Source organism: Aquarana catesbeiana, linkage group LG04 (assembly GCF_042186555.1).
Source record: "Aquarana catesbeiana isolate 2022-GZ linkage group LG04, ASM4218655v1, whole genome shotgun sequence".
Taxonomy (NCBI): Eukaryota; Metazoa; Chordata; class Amphibia; order Anura; family Ranidae; genus Aquarana; species Aquarana catesbeiana.
In genome coordinates, this window is record NC_133327.1 from 265,184,773 (window position 1) to 265,202,728 (window position 17,956).

Here is a 17,956-nt window from a genome sequence, read left to right on the forward strand (position 1 = left end):
GCGTGGAAAAAATGAAATATAGAAGCTGATGGAAAATGGCATTAGTTGAGAAAGAACATGTCTCAGACACTTGTATTTATTCCTCATATAGATTATAGCAGCCTTTTTCAACCAGGGTGCCTTCTGGGTTCCTCAGGGATGCCTTGGCAAAATGCCTAAAAATTGCCTATAAATTGTGTAGAAGCCAGAGGGTGGATCACGTCTACTTTTTTGTTACTCAAATCCACAGGTTTTATTATGCAGCATTACAACCTTGGGCGCTGTGCAGGCCAGCCACAAGTGTCCTAGCAACCACTCATGTTATTGGTTGATAAGAAGGACATCAGGCAGCTGCACAGCATCTTTGTTTGACCTCCCCTGTCCATCTCTGTCAGCATTGGGGTCACAATAGCTGCAAGGGTGAGAGAAAATGAGGAAGAAGAAATGCTGGAATATCAGTCAGTCCCACAGCATAAATCACCTTTAATGTTGGGTGTCCTACGTGTATGTCTGTGGAGCTTGCACTGTGTAAAACTATTAGTTACGATTTTTTTAATTTTAGAATGGGGTGCCTCAAGAGTGGGCACTTTGACTGGAAAAAGGTTGAGAAACACTAGAATATAGTACTAAGTACAGACAATTCAGAGTTTTTTATTATTAAAGGAACAAGTTAAGGGCTATGGATTTAGTTGAAATTTTGTGTTTAATTTAGGAGATTGATTAACCACTTCCCACCCGGCCTATAGCAAAATGACAGCCGGGCGGTGGTTCAGTTATTCTGACTGGGCATCATATGATGTCCTTCAGGATAACAGCCGCCGCATGCCCGTGGAGGCTCTTTACCACGTGATCAGCCATGTCCAATCATGGCTGATCACGATGTAAACATGAAAAGCCATTGATCGGCTTTTCCCCATTCACGTCTGACAGACGCAAGTAGAGGAGAGCTGATCGGCGGCTCTCCTGACAGGGGGAGTCTGTGCTGATTATGGGCACTGACTGTCACCATTATGTAACAAATGACATCAGTAATGCCCAGCAATGCCACCCATCAGTGTTATTAGTGCCACCCATCAGTGCCCACCTATCAGTGCCCATCAATGCCCATCCATGCCCATCAGTGCCTATCCGTACCACCTATCAGTGCCACCCATAAGTACCCATCAGTGCTGCCTACGAGTGCCCATTAGTGCCGCCTATGAGTGCCCATCAGTGCCACCTATGAGTGCCGCCTATCAGTGCCCGTCAGTGCCACCTCATTGGTGCCACCTCATTGGTGCCCATCAGTGCTGCCTTATCAGTGCCCATCAGTGCAGCCATATCAGTGCCCGTTATTGAAGAAAACATACTTATTTACAAAAAAATTTAACAGAAACAAAGAAAAACTTGTTTTTTTTTTAATTTTTGGTATTTTTTTATTTGTTGCGCAAAAAATAAAAATTGCAGAGGTGATCAAATATCACCAAAAGAAAGCTCTATTTGTGGGAACAAAATTATTAAAAATTTGTTTTGGTACAGTGTTGCATGACCGCGCAATTGTCATTCAAATTGCAACAGCGCTGAAAGCTGAAAATTGGCTTGGGCAGGAAGGTGTCTAAGTGCCTGGTATTTAAGTGGTAATGTTTAACCACTTCAATAAGGGGCACTTTCCCCCTTCCTGCCCAGGACAATTTTCAGCTTTCAGCACTGTCGCACTTTGAATGACAATTGTGCGGTCATTCAGCACTGAACGCAAACTAAATTTTTATCATTTTCTTCCCACAAATAGAGCTTTCTTTTGGTGGTATTTGATCAATTCTTTGCTAAAAAAGACCGAAATTTAAAAAAAAAAAATTTTCTTTGTTTTTGTTATAAAATTTTGTTTTCTCCTTCCCTGATGGTCACTGATGAGGCGGCACTGATGGGCACTGATGAGTTGGTACTGATAAGGTGGCACTGATGGGCACTGATGAGGAGGCATTGATATGTAGAATTGTTGGGAACTGATAGGCAACTCTGATATGCAGCACTGATGGGCACCGGTAGGCGGTACTGATATGCAGCACTGATGGGCACTGATAGGCAGCATTGATAGACCGCACTGATGGGCACTGACAGGCGGCCCTGATGGGCACTGATAGGCAGCACTGATTGGTACTGATAGGCGGCACTGATTGGCATTGATGGACACTAATAGATGGCACTGATGGGCAGCACTGATGATGAGGTACTGACAGGTTTTCCTGATGGGCACTGATTGGCACTGTTGTGGGCACTTATTGACACTTTGATGGGCACTGACAGGCGTTTCTGATGGGGCACTGACTGGCAGCTGATGGGCACTGTTGGTGGCACATCTGATGGGGCTGTGCTGATAATCAATGTGCTGATTATCAGCACAGACCCCCCTCTGACAGGGAGAGTCGCCGATGGGCTCTCCTTGTCAGCGCAAACCAAGGAAAGCCTGATCACGTGGTAAGGAGCCTCTGTCAGATCGGAGATGCCGTGTGTTAGAGTGACACACAGAACCACTGATCGCTGCGCACCCCTGCATGTTATCGGCATGTTATCCTGCTGGACGTCATATGACACCCAGTCAGGATAACAGAACCACCAACCGGCCATCATTCTGCTATAGGCTAAGCGGGAAGTGGTTAACCACTTCAGATTCGGAAGGTTTAACCCCCTTCATGAACAAGTCATCTTTTGTGATAAGCGGCACTGATAGGCACTGACTGGCGGAACTGATGGGCAATGATAGGCAGCACTGATGGGCACTGATAGGTGGCACTGATTGGCACTGACAGGTGGCACTGATGAACACTAATAGATGGCACTGATGGGAAGCACTGATGATGAGGTACTGACAGGTTTTCCTGATGGGCACTTATTGGCACTGTGGTGGGCACTGATTGGCACTGTGGTGGGCACTGATTGGCACTGTTGTGGGCACTTATCGGCACTTTGATGAGCACTGACATGCGTTTCTGATGGAGCACTGACTGGCAGCTGATGGGCACTGTTAGTGGCACATCTGATGGGGCTGTGCTGATAATCAATGTGCTGATTATCAGCACAGACCCCCCCCCCCGCTGACAGGGAGACCAGCCGATCGGCTCTCCCTGTCAGCGCGAACTAAGGAAAACCGGTTACCAGCACTTCCTGGTTCACGCTGTGATCAGCTGATCAGCTGTGATTGGTCACAGCTGATCACGTGGTAAGGAGCCTCTGTCAGAGGCTCCTTACTACGATCGGAGATGCAGTGTGTCAGAGTGACACACAGCACCACTGATCACCGCGCTGCGTGCCCCCACAGTCACACACCAGCATGTTATTTTGCTGGACGTCATATGACGCCCAGTCAGGATAACGCCCAGTCAGGATAACAGAACCACCGTCCGGCCGTCATTCTGTTATAGGTCGGGTGGGAAGTGGTTAACCACTTCAGATCCGGAAGGTTTACCCCCCTTCATGAACAGGTCATCTTTTGCGATACGGCACTGCGTTACTTTAACTGCCAATTGCGTAGTCGGGCGATGCTGTACCCAAATAAAATTGATGTCCTTTTTTTTCCATTAATAGAGCTTTCTTTTGGTGATATTTGATCACCTCTGCGGTTTTTATTTTTTTGTGCTAAAAGCAAAACATATTTCTTACTTTCTGATTTAAAACATATCCAATAAAAAAAATGGAATCAATTTAGAACAATATGTATTCTGCTACATGTCTTTGGTAACTTGGTAAAATGTATAGCGTCTACAAACTAAGGAATAGTTTTACAGAATTTGTATTTATTTATGTTTTTTACTAGTAATGGTGGTGATCAGCAACTTATAGCGGGAGTGCAACATTGCGGTGGACAAATCGGACACTAAGGGGTTGATTTACTAAAGGCAAATCCACTTTGCACTACAAGTGCACTGAAAGTGCACTTGTAAGTGCAGACGCTGTAGATCACTGTAGATCTGAGGGAATGCTATGAAATGTGGTGAAGCTCTGCTGATTTTATCATCCAATCATGTGCAAGCTAAAATGCTGTTTTTTATCTCCCTTGCATGTCCCCCTCGGATCTATAGTGACTTTACTTCCAAGTGCACTTTCAGTGCATTTTCAAGTGCACTTGTAGTGCAAAGTGGATCTGCCTTTAGTAAATAACACCCTAAGTGACACTTTTGACACTTTTTAGGGACCAGTGACACCAATACAGTGATCAGTGCTAAAAAATATGCAATGTCACTATACTAATGACAATGGCAGGGAAGGGGTTAACATCAGGGGTGCTCAAAGATGTAGCCTCCCTGGCGGTTTTCCCGAGTGTGGCTCGGGGTTAAAATTCAGTACCATTAGCGGTAACCCCGAGCCACACTCGGGATCGCATTGCAGGATCCTGGGGCGGCGTTACTTACCTTGTCCCCGGGATCCTGCGATGTCCCCCGCAGTGTCCGAGGGCTCCGTCCTCCTCCGAAGCCTCTCCGTGCCAGGCTCCGTTCCCTGCGAGCGGCGCGACGCACGGGGGCGGAGCCTGGCGGCAAATTAAAAAAAAAGTAAAAATCATAACACATACAGTACTGTAATCTTACAGATTACAGTACTGTATGAAATGATTTCACATCCCTTTTGTCCCCAGTGCTCTGGCCCATGCCAGTGATATACACTGTTCTTTCTGCCTGGAAACTGGAGATTGTCCATAGCAACCAAAAAGTGTCCCTTTACGTCAATAGTGGCTTTAGACCAGCTAGAAAACAGCGATAGTAAATTAGAACACTTGAAGAATTGAGCGATAGTGAATTGTGGGGAAATTTATTTTATTACTATTTTTTTAAATTTTTTTTAATTATTTATTTTTATTTATTATATTATAATTTATGTTTTTGTGTTTCAAACTTTATCATACCCGGGATATCTACTAGACTCTGGTTTGGACAGATTTAAGTGTGTTATTGTTAAGATTTACAGACCTACAATATAAAACGCCAAATTTCCATGCAAAATAATGGTACCGCTTTCAGCACCTAAAATCCGAAATAATCATACCGCCAGGGAGGTTAAATGTGTCCCTAGGGGGTGCTTTCTAACTGTGTGGGGGATGCTCTAACTGTGGGAAGACAGAGATCCTGCTTAGCAGAAACACAGAAACTCTACCTTTCCTTGTCACAGACCGCCGTTCTGCCTCTCTCTGGAACGATTGGCGGGCCCCGGCGGACATTGGGTTCGTCGGGCCCGCTGTTCTGTCCTCGCTGTGTCCAATTACAGTGGGAGCGGGTTGCCGATGGCACGAGTGCGCCCCCCCAGACCCGGAAGAGCGAAATCACGTACCTGTACGTGATTTCACGCAGGAGAGCCGCCACCCCGCAGTTTATGTATGCGGAGCGGTTGGTGAGTGGTTAAAGCTGAGTTCCACCGAAAAAAAAAAAATTAAAAGTCAGCAGCTACAAATACTGCACAAATACTCCCCTTTAATGTTATTGTTTGGGAGCAGGATTGGGATAAAAGGATAAAATATATAATTAAAAATGCACGTGGGTAGGATATATACCTTACCCTGGCCTCTGCTTGCATCCATAAGGCAAGGGTAATGTCACCATCCATCAGGAAGAACCCAGGAAATGCTTATATTTTATCATCCATCATGTGCAAGCTAAAATGCTGTGTTTTATTTCCCTTGTATGTCCCCCTTAGATCTACAGCGACTTTACTTCCAAGTGCACTTTCAATGCTTATATAATAAAAAGTTTTATTTTTTAATAAGCTGAGAGACCAATGTAATACCAATAAGGCATAGCAGTGATGGCGAATCTTGGCACCCCTGATGTTTTGGTACTACATTTCCCATAATGCCCAACAACACTGCAGAGTGCATAAGCCTCATGGGCAAATGTAGTTCCAAAACATCTGGGGTGCCAAGGTTCGCCATCACTGGCATATATTATAGTATTCTGTTTAAACAATTTAGTGTACGCTATTGTTAAAGTGTATCTCTAGGCAAAATCTTTTTTTCAGTTTTGATTAGAGCGGGGAAAGTATAGGCACTCTGTCCAGCTTTTATTGAAAAGTTTTGATTACAAAATAAGCTTATACACTGATGAGGTGTGATCAACAGTGAAATGCAACACTAGTAAGACGTAGTCCGGCAAATTCATAAAAAGTAATGTACACGTATCTCTGAATCAGATTGGGATAAAGCATTTCTCCTAACTTTTAAATCTAGCATTGCTTTTCATACCCAAGAAAGTAACAACCAACTCCTCACAGCATTTTTACATAAATTCACCCCATCCATACACAATCGATGCTGGTGATGTGATGCCCCAGGTGAAACCCTCCTTCATATCTGGTTGACATGCCTTCAACCCTTCTGGTGTTTGATGTTCCAGCTCTGCCATCCTATCATGGGCCGCACTTGGCCAGAGACTCCGGAGGTCACCCTTCTGTCTATCATCCCTGGATCGGATCTCAAAGATCAAAAAGGTCTGCTACACTTTCTCATGTCAAAAGCCTGGGCATTGATACCCAGACATTGGAAATTGTCGACACCCCCCACAATTAGGGAGTGCGTGGCAGAACTCAATTCTGTCATGAGACCAGTGACCAGTGACAGGTTAAGGTTATTTCATGTATTAATCTTATCCAGAAAGCGGGACAATAGGGGATGTACATTTAGGGAGCAATACTCAGAGAGTTGGGGCGAAATCTGTATACCTAGGTATTTGAAGTTGGTAACTACTGGGATGGGACAAGAATCAGGAAGTTCCACCTCCCCTTCCTCGCCCAGCATCATGAGGGCCGATTTAGACCAGTTTATGGTCAGGCCAGAATAGTGGCCCAACGCCGAGATTATGACCCCCCGTTAATGAGTGGTTGGAGTCCCGCAAGAAGAGCATCATGTCATCCACATACAGCATGATTTTTTCATGCATAGCACCATACTGGAACCCATGGACCTGGGTGCTGGCCCCCACCAAGGCTGCTAATGGTTCTATGGCTTTTTTTAAGAGCAGGGGAGACAGCAGGCAACCCTGTCGTGTTCCCCTTCCCAGAGCAAAAGGAGGTGACATCCTGTCCGCCACCCTAATGGTTGCCTGCGGGGAAGCATAGAGCAACTTAACCAAGGCAATAAGCCGGTCCACAAAGCCAAACTTGGATAACACTGCCCACAGATACCTCCAGCTGATGCTGTTGAATGCCTTATTGGCGTAGAGAGAGAGAAGAGCCCTGTGACCCCCATTGTCTGCTTTCAGTTGCATGTTAAGGAAGAGTCTCCTAAGGTTGGTAGCCGTGGACGTTTGTGGCATAAAGCCAGCCTGATCTGGGTGGATAATAAGGATACTATCCTGTTGACCTGAAGCGCCAGGACCTTTGCAAGGATTTTTACATCACTCTGAAGCAGTGAAATAGGTCTGCAGGAGCCTGGGTCAACTGGATCCTTACCTGGCTTAAGCAACAATATTACATTCGCTTTGGCCATAGAGGCAGGGATTCTACCCTCCTCGAGAGAATCATTGAATACCTCCAACAGTTTTGGCAGTATTTGTTTGCCAAATTGAGTGTATACTTCCATGGGGAGGCCGTCCTCCCTGTGCGCCTTACAGGTGGGAAAAGAGCAAGCTGCCACCTGTAGTTCCTCCAATCTCAACGGGGCATCTAGTTGTTGTTTAGCCTTAGCTGACAAAGAGGGTAAATCAATAGTGGACATGTAATTGACCAGGTTCTCATCTGAGTAGGCCTCCCTCGACCCATATAGATCTATATAGAAGGATGTCAGCTCGGCTATAATGACCTCGGGAGAATCGACCACCCTGCCACTGGCGGTGCGAATAGCACCGATGGCTGGGGATTGTTGTTGGGATTGAGTAATTTTGGTAAGTGGGCGGCGCATCTTCTCCCCCTCCTCAAAAAATGCAAGCTTCGTAAAAAAATGCTTACACTCTGCAGCGGAGGATCTCAGGCAGTCCAATGAATCTTGGGCCGACATCCATATCTTCCTTGCAGAATCAGTTGGGTTAGTCAATTCCAGCTGTCTCACCTGGTCGCCCACCTGCTCCAGCAGAGCAGAGGAGTTTTGCTTAACAATTTGTATTTCAGTGATAAATACACCCCTAAGGTATGCTTTGAAGGTCTCCCATTTCTGTAAACTGTTGAGGTTCCGGCAGTGCACCAGGAAGGAGTCCCCAATCTGAGAGGCTATCCATTCCTGCGAGGTAAATAATTTGAGCCAAAAGGCGTTGAGCTTCCATGGGGCTCGGGGTAAAGAATTGGGCAGTTGGGTGATCAGCCATAAAGCCAGTGGGGAATGGTCAGATACTCCCCATGGGAAATATTCTACCCTGGAGGTGTAGCTGACCATGTTTGGGGTGCCCACACATAGATCAATACATGACAAAGAACCACGGGTTTTGGAGAAACAGGAGAATTGCTTGTTGTCTGGGTTGCGAATTCGTTATATGTCCGTCCATCCCACCTCTGCCAGTAATAGCAGTGCCCTGGCCTCCCTTAAGGGGAGACATGGGGGGGTCTATCCAATCTGGGATAAATAGCAGTTAAAGAGGAGGGCCAGTCAAAAAAAAAAAAAAATTAAAAGTCAGCAGCTACAAATACTGCAGCTGCTGACTTTTAATTGGACACTTACCTGTCCCAGGGTCCAGCTATGCGGAGGATCAAAGCCCCGCTCGTCTCCCCTTCCGTTCAGTGGCGCCGGCATTGCAACTGTGGGCGCCGGGCTGTGGCTTCACAGCCTGGCACCCACTGCGCATGCGCGAGCGGCGCCGCGCACCGTGATTGGCCGCTCAGTCACCTGGGACCTGTAATGGGTCCCAGATGATTGACAGGAGGGAGGAAGCAGAGCTGAGCCCTTCCTCTGCCGAGGGGGAAGTGATGTCACCAGCCCAGACACTGGAAGAGGCAGACTACGAGGGACCCCCTAGCAACAGGCATTTAGAGGTGAGTAAAAAAAAAAAATATCCAAATGTTTTTTTTTTATTTTTTTAGGCACAATCATGACTTTTTTTTTTAGGGTGGAACACCACTTTAAAGTCTCCCATGATCAATACCGGAGTATCAGGTTTGTTCGCCAGGTATGACAGCAGCAACTGTAGCACCTCCCGGGAAAACGGGGGGGAATATATACGAAAGCTAGAATCATAGTAATTGTATACAGCTTACAATACTGAAATACAAATCTACCTGAGATATCAATGAGAGAGTCCAACTCCTGATAGGCCAGCGACTTATGTATCAGTACACTCACCCCGTGCGAAAATGCGGAGTGAGTGGAGTGATAGGCTTTCCCAACCCAGGCATATTGCAAGAACCCAACAGTATCCCCCTGAAGGTAGGTCTCCTGCAGGCCAATAATGGCTGTGATATACCATGAATTATGATTTGTGATACAATTAAAACAAGTATGGAAAGAAAGCAGCGACTTCATGCAAGATACACACATCAATCAACAATTTTCAAAAGCAAGTCGCGCTAATTTTCCGTAAAGTGAATCTGTGCTATATATTGAAAAACTTCAACAAGTGTATGTTAAATAAAATTGGTCAAATTGCACCTTATAAACAGAGTCCACTCTTATTGCTAGTAGATCTCCACTGTGAAAACACCACAAAATGCACCCGGAAATGGTGATGAAAGAAAAGATCTGCCTTCCACCTCCACACACACTGCCGCTTACTGACTCCTGTTGTTTTTTTATTATAGGAGATCACGAGCGCTTCTGGCTTGTTACCCAGCCCAGGCCTTTTAATTCACACTGCCAGGATTTCAGCGTCTTTACAGGGAATATAACCATTACAGGTGTGCATTGCCGGATGTTTCCATAGAGGCTTCCATAGCGTAAAACTCTGATAGCAAAGGAACTGGATCCTTCTCGCTCACTCCTGCAAGTCTGAAGGATCGTTCACAGGATCAACAGCGGGAGCTCCGTGGAACAGGTCTGTTCACATGCCTCGTCAGGCCACACCCCGCAGCAACCTTCTTGATAGTCGTGACGCACTTTCCCTCCACCCAACCCCCCCTCCCCTCTTTATTCTCTACTCTCCCTCTCTCTGCTTAATTTCTTCTATTTCAGTTCAGGATTCTTCTTCCTCACTTCTTACTCTATATGGTGTGTACCCACAATTTTGACCAATTTCTGACCTATTTACAGTGTTATTAGGAAAGAGGGATTCTTACAGTTGTTTCAGAAATAGTTTGTATATGATTTTTTTTAAACAATATACTGCAAATTGTTTAGCACATAGTTTGTCAGGGTTGTTGACTCGCCTAAACCTTTCACATAAGAAAGTGGAAATGTGACAAACCAGCCACTACATGATGTGTCATGGAGCATGTCTGAAAACTAAATAAAACTTTATTTTTCAAAAAAGAGTGTCATAAACACTCAATTAGAAATCTGTCTCAACAAATGGAGCAACCCGCAACAGATTCATGTAATTGTCGGTAGGGCATATATAAAGCTGTTGCAGAATTGCCCCAAACTGAATCTTGTCTGTGTCACAATACTTACATGTGCAGCACCATTTACTCCAACATGGTAGAGGTCCTATTTAACTCCCCTTTCCTTATCACCAGTAGGAATGAGCCGAATACCCCCGGTTCGGTTCGCAGCAGAACATGCAAACATGCATAAAGTTTGTTCGAACACGCGAACACCATTAAAGTCTATGGGACACGAATGTGAAAAATCAAAAGTGCTAATTTTAAAGTCTCATATGCAAGTTATTGCCAGAAATAGTGTTTGGGGACCCGGGTCCTGCCCCAGGGGACATGTATCAATGCAAAAAAAAATTTAAAAACTGCAGTTTTTTCGGGAACAGTGATTTTAAGAATGCTTAAAGTGAAACAATAAAAATGAAATATTCCTTTAAATATCATGCCTGGGAGGGTGTCTATAGTATGCCTGTAAAGTGGCCCAGTCTTCCCATGTTTAGAACAATACCACAGCAAAATGACATTTCTAAAGGAAAAAAAGTAATTTAAAACTGCTTGCGGCTGTAATGTATTGTTGGGTCCCGGCAATATAGATGAAAATCATTGAGAAAAAGGGCATGGGTTCCCCCCCTATCCCATTACCAGGCTCTTTGGGTCTGGTATGGATGTTAAGGGGAACCCCGCACCCAAATTTTTACAAAAAATGGCGTGGGAGGGCCCCCAGGCACTATATACTCTGAACAGAAGTATATATACTATACGGCCTGACCTATATACTCTGCAGAAAATTGTGCCTTAGGTGTTGGTGGTGCCAGAACACTGTAAGCCCTCACAGTTACTCTTGGTGGGGCAGGAACGGGCCCTGCTGTTAAATATTATATAAAAAATTGTAATTACATGCCCCTGTTAAACAGGGGCAGAAAAATTGGGCCTTGGGTGGTGGTGGTGCCACAACACTGTAAGCCCTCACAGTTACTCTTGGTGGGCACAGGAACGCGCCCTGCTGTTAAATATTATATCAAAAATTGTAATTACATGCCCCTGTTAAACAGGGGTAGAAAAATCGGGCCTTTGGTGGTGGTGCCACAACACTGTAAGCTCTCACAGTTAATCTTGGTGGGCACAGAAACGGGCCCCACTGTTAAATATTAGATCAAAATATGTAATTACATGACCCTGTTAAACAGGGGCAGAAAAATTGGGCCTTTGGTGGTGTTGGTGGTGCCACAACACTGTAACCCCTTACAGTTACTCTTGGTGGGCACAGGAACAGGCCCTGCTGTTAAATATTTTATCAAAAATTTTAATTACATGCCCCTGTTAAACAGGGGCAGAAAAATTGGGCCTTAGGCAGTGGTGGTGGTGCCCTAAACCAAAAATATTGTTGGAAGTTAGCATCATCAAGATTGAGGAGGAATAGGATAGTCACTCAGCATAGGCAGTCTTCAAGGGATCCCACATCCATAGAAAAATCAATCAGTTACATCAGCATCAGGTGCTTGATAGCTGCTGCTGATCCAAGACTGATTTATTATTATGAATGTGAGCCTATCAATGGAGTCTGTGGATAGGCGCACTCTATGATCCGTTACAAACCCTCCAGCAGCACTGAATGTGCGTTCAGAAAGAACGCTGGATGCACGACAGGCCAGTAGCCTAATTGCATATTGAGCAAGTTCTGGCCAGTGGTCCATCCTCAAGACCCAGTAACCCAGTGGATGGTCTGTTGGAAAGGTCTCCAAGTCTGCTCTTGCCCCTAGATATTACTGCACCATGTAATGCAGACACTGGCGATGGTTGCTTGAACCGATCAGACCTTGGCGCTGATGACTGAAAAATTGTCTGAATGCATCGGTCATCCGGCCACCTCCTCCACAGCTCTTCCTCTAACTGAACGAAGCCTCAGCAACGCTTTGTCCAGAACTAGGAAATTGTGACCTCCCAGGGTCTGGAAACGCATTGCACAAACATTTCTTCAAGGCCTCCTGAAGATGTTTCATCCTCTGCTCCCTCTGTGAAGGTAGGAGGAGTTCTGCAACCTTACCCTTGTAACGTGGATCAAGAAGGGATGCCAGCCAGTAATGATCCCTCTCCTTGATACCACAAATCCTAGGGTCCTTTCACGGGCTTTGCATAATCAAGGAGGCCATGCAGTGTAAGTTTACAGAGGCATTCAATTCTGAGTCCTCTGGGACACTAAGGATCACATGATCCGTAACAACCTCCTCCCAGCCACGTACAACTCCTTGGGTTTCTAGGGAATGAAAACCATCCCTTGAAGACTGCTGCTGAGTGTTATCCTCCACGTCCATGCTGACACAATCCTCCTCCTCCTCTTCTTCCTGTGTGTTTGGCGGGCCTGCAGGAATAATATCTGAATAAAGGGGGCCTTGAGAGGTAAGGAAGTCCTCCTTTTCCCCCCGCTGTTCTACCTCAAGTGCCCTGTCAATTATTCCATGAAGCGTGTGCTCCAACTGGAAGACAAGAGGGACAGTATCACTGATGCATGCATTGTCGCTGTTCACCATCCTCGTGGCCTCCTCAAATGGTGACAGGACAGTGCATGCATCCTTGATCAGTAGCCACGTGGCGAAAAGAAGCCAAGCTCCCCTGATCCTGTCCTGGATCCATTCTCACACAGGTACTAATTGATGGCCCTCTGCTGCGTGTGCAGCTGCTGCAGCATTGCCAACGTTGAGTTTCACCTGATGGGCAAGTCACAAATGAGGCAGTTGGTGGACAGATTGCATTCCCTTTGAATGTCAGCCAGCTGAGCAGTGGCATTTATGACCGGTGGAAATGACCACAGACTTTTCTGGCCTGCCTCAGGAGATTCTGTAAGCCTGGGTACCTGCTCAAGAACCGCTGCACCACCAAATTTAGGACGTGTGCCAAACATGGGACATGGGTCAAGTCTCCCTGTCGGAGGGCGGAGGGAAGGTTGGTGCCATTGTCACATACAACCATTCCTGGCTGAATCTGGCATTGCATCAACCACCTCTGAGCCTGCCCCTGCAGAACTGACAGAATCTCTGCCCCAGTGTGGCTCCTGTGCCCTAAGCAGACCAACTCAAGCACTGCATGGCATCTTTTTGCCTGAGTGCTTGCGTAGGCCCTTGAACGCTTACGGAGCACCACTGGTTCAGAGGACAAATCTGCAGAAGAGGCCATAGAGGAAGAAGAAGAGGTGAGGGTGGAGGAGAGAGCTGTGGCAGAATCACCACTAGCATTTTGGAGGCGTGGTGGCAGAACAAGCTCCAAAAATACTGAACCCTGTCCTACATCCTTCCTAGCTGCCAGCAGAGTTACCCAGTGTGCCTGTGCCTGCTAGACCATGAGTCAGCAGTAATATGCACCTTAATGCTGACCGCCCTGTCCAACAAGGCCAAAACATTGCCTTCCACATGCCGGTAGAGAGCCGGAATGGCCTTCCCTGAAAAGAAATGGCGTTTTGGAACCTGCCACTGAGGTACAGCTCATTCCACAAATTCACAAAAGGGGGCAGAGTCTACAAGCTGAAAAGGCAGCAGTTGCAGTGCTAGCAATTTGGCCAAGCCGGCATTTAGACGCTGAGCATGTGGAACGTTGGGACCGAATTTCTTTTTTTAGAGATAGCAGATTGGCTGCAAGTACACCTATTGCTATAACTTCATTCCTCTCAGTGCAGGTTTTTGAGAGGACTGGAGGTATAGTGGGGTTGTAGATCCTAGATGAGGAGCAAGAAGTCCACCTTTTTCTTTGATGTGGGTCTTTCAAGTGCTGTTGCCAACGGACTACATAGGAGGTTGTCATATGTCTGGTCAAGCATGTGGTGCCCAAGTGGCTGCTGTTCTGGCCACACTTGATCTGCTTTAGACATAGGTTGCAAACAGCAACGGTGCAATCTGTTGCACACGTGTCACAAAAAGGCCCACAGCAAGGAACTTTTCAAAATCAGTGGGGAGTCAGCAGCACCCTGCACCTGCGGAGCTCTGCGGTGTGTTGCCGTAGGGTGGCTGCCCTTAAGCTGCCCCCTAGAGGACATCCTGCCTCATTGGAGTTGTGCCTCCTCCTCCTCCTCTCTTCTATCAGGCATCCAAGTAGAGTCAGTGACCTCATCATCCCCTCCCTCCTCGTCACTGGAGCAAACTTGGCAGTATGCTGCGGCTGGGGGAACATGACTGACAGTTTCTTGTCCTTCTTGGGCACCCCCTCTCTCTAGGCTCACATTACTCCCTTCCTCAACCTGGGAACCAACATTGGAGCCTTCAAATCGCTGCGCATCCTCCCGCAGCATGTACCCGACACTGTGGTCGAAAAGTTCGGGGGACTCCTCCGTGCATGATAGTGGGGCTACGGAAGGAGTGACTGTGGACAAGGAGCCGGTGGAATAGGCCACTTTGGCAGCTGCATTGGAAGGCAAACTACTCTGAGCCTGGGTGACAGAGGATGAGGAAGAAGAGGACGGCTTTGTTATCCACTCCACCAACTCTTCTGCATGTTCTGGCTCACAAACACGCCCAGCAGCAGAAAAAAAGGACAAGCGTGCCCCACGGCCACCTGCAAAGGATGCACGACCAGCACTGTTGACTGTAGACATAGAGCCTGCTTGCCCTCTTTTAGTGGCCTGTGAGCGTCTGCCTCTCCTTGGTGGCCTTCCGGACATGATGTATATTTTGTTTTGCAACACCACACTGCACTGTATTGTGTACTGTGTACACCACCAGAAAAGTAGTAGCAACTACACTCCGGCTGCACTGTATTGTGTACTGTGTACATCACCAGAAGTGTAGTAGCAACTGCACTACGGCTGCACTGTATTGTGTGCTGTGTACACCACCAGAAAAGTAGCAGCAACTGCACTATGGCTGCACTGTATTGTGTGCTGTGTACACCACCAGAAAAGTAGCAGCAACTGCACTACAGTTGCATTGTATTATGTGTTCTGTGTACACCACCAGAAGTGTAGTAGCAACTGCCCAACGGCTGCACTGTATTGTGTAATGTGTACACCACCAGAAAAGTAGTAGCAACTGCACTACAGTTGCACTGTATTGTGTACTATGTACACCACCAGAAGAGAGGGAGTCCACCTACTGCGCATGCGCGAGTCGCGCTGCGCGTCGTAACTGGTCCCCGCTATCTCCTGGGACATGTGTGTTTCCCAGGAAACAGCGCGGAGGGACAGGAAGAGGCATAGTCTCCCGTGGGAGTCTATGCCGGAAGTGGGTGCAAATACCTGTCTTAGACAGGTATCTGCACCCCCCTCCCCCCTGAAAGGTGCCAAATGTGACACCGGAGGGGGGGAGGGTTCCGAAAAGCGGAAATTCCATTTTTGTGTGGAACTCCGCTTTAACTACTCCACGTTCTACAATGTACACAATAGTAAATAGTAATGGTTAGTATGTATGAAACACCCCAGGCTTTTAAGAGCTATAATACATGTTCTGATTTTCATTTGTCCGTTTTTTACTTTGCAAAACACGTTGAAACAAATGTAAAAGAAAAAGTATGGAAATCATTGTTTTAGCTGGATCGAATGTAATCTCACTTGTATATTCAACTATCACAAGATTTTTTCCTTGCACATTATTTTCACCGACACGGGCAGAGAACAGAAAGGTGTAATAATTTCAAGGTGTCAGGCCTTCAATTATTTCATAAGTTGTAGTTGCAATTGTATTAAAACCTGGATCTTCCAGGATTTGGATGAAATAAGAACTGACATTTCCATCTGGTTTGTCCCATCTCAGAAATATAGAAGTGGTGGTGATATTCTCTGCTGTCAGGTTCTTCACAACATCAGGTACTACAGTGCAGACCCAAACAGGCCGTGTATAAATATGTAAAATGAAGGACAGTAACTTTCAAATATGACCCTACATTACTGTATACAGACCATGGCACAAAAAACAAAAACAAGATATTATCTAAAACAGCAATAACTTACTGGTGTAATTAGATACAATATCATATGCCCCTTGCACATTATTTTCCCCAACTTGAGCATAGACCAGGATGGTGTAGTAATTTCCAGGTGTTAGGCTTTCAATTGTATAAGACGTTGTTGTTACATTCATATCAAAAGTTGGATCTTCCAGGATCTGGATGAAATAAGAACTGGCATTTCCATCTGGTTTCTCCCAGCTCAGAGATATAGAAGTGGTGGTGATGTTCTCTGTCTTCAGATTCTTAACTACTCCAGGTTCTACAATGTAGACAATAGTAAATAGTGATGGTTAGTATGTATGAAACACCCCAGGCTTGTAAGAGCCATAAGACATCTTCTGATTTTCATTTGTCCGTTTTTCACTTTGCAAAACATGTTGAAACAAATGTAAAAGAAAAAGTATGGAAATCATTTTTTAGCTGGATGTAGTGTAAACTCACTTGTATATTCAACTATCAGAAGATTTTTTCCTTGCACATTAATTTCACCGACACGGGCAGAGACCAGAAAGGTGTAGTAATTTCCAGGTGTCAGGCCTTTAATTATTTCATAAGTTGTAGTTGCAATTTTATTAAAACGTGGATCTTCCAGGATTTGGATGAAATAAGAACTGACATTTCCATCTGGTTTGTCCCATCTCAGAGATATAGAAGTGGTGGTGATATTCTCTGCTGTCAGGTTCTTCACAACATCAGGTACTACAGTGCAGACACAAACAGGCCGTGTATAAATATGTAAAATGAAGGACAGTAACTTTCAAATATGACCCTACATTACTGTATACAGACCATGGCACAAAAAACAAAAACAAGATATTATCTAAAACTGCAATAACTTACTGGTGTAATTAGATACAATATCATATGCCCCTTGCACATTATTTTCCCCAACTTGAGCATAGACCAGGATGGTGTAGTAATTTCCAGGTGTTAGGATTTCAATTGTATAAGACGTTGTTGTTACATTCATATCAAAAGTTGGATCTTCCAGGATCTGGATGAAATAAGAACTGGCATTTCCATCTGGTTTCTCCCAGCTCAGAGATATAGAAGTGGTGGTGATGTTCTCTGTCTTCAGATTCTTAACTACTCCAGGTTCTACAATGTAGACAATAGTAAATAGTGATGGTTAGTATGTATGAAACACCCCAGGCTTGTAGGAGCCATAAGACATCTTCTGATTTTCATTTGTCCGTTTTTCACTTTGCAAAACATATTGAAACAAATGTAAAAGAAAAAGTATGGAAATCATTTTTTAGCTGGATGTAGTGTAAACTCACTTGTATATTCAACTATCACAAGATTTTTTCCTTGCACATTATTTTCACCGACACGGGCAGAGACCAGAAAGGTGTAGTAATTTCCAGGTGTCAGGCCTTTAATTATTTCATAAGTTGTAGTTGCAATTGTATTAAAACGTGGATCTTCCAGGATTTGGACGAAATAAGAACTGACATTTCCATCTGGTTTGTCCCATCTCAGAGATATAGAAGTGGTGGTGATGTTCTCTGCTGTCAGGTTCTTCACTACTTCAGGTACTACAGTGCAGACACAAACAGGCCGTGTAAAAATATGTAATATAAAGGACAGTAACTTTCAAATATGACCCTAAATTACTGTATACAGACCATGGCACAAA

At 45.4% G+C, this 17,956-nt stretch overlaps 1 protein-coding gene across 1 annotated transcript in view; it reads right to left on the minus strand.

Moving 5' to 3' along the window:
* The window catches only part of LOC141141228 (tenascin-X-like), a 167,616-nt gene that overhangs the window by 147,990 nt on the left and 1,670 nt on the right, over nt 1-17,956 (minus strand). The window contains exons 6-9 of the mRNA XM_073628914.1: nt 17,598-17,855; nt 17,158-17,415; nt 16,759-17,016; nt 16,319-16,576 (exon numbers count right to left, since the gene is read on the minus strand). Coding sequence (XP_073485015.1) covers nt 16,319-16,576; nt 16,759-17,016; nt 17,158-17,415; nt 17,598-17,855 — 1,032 coding nt within the window. The remainder of the gene's footprint in view (nt 1-16,318; nt 16,577-16,758; nt 17,017-17,157; nt 17,416-17,597; nt 17,856-17,956) is intronic.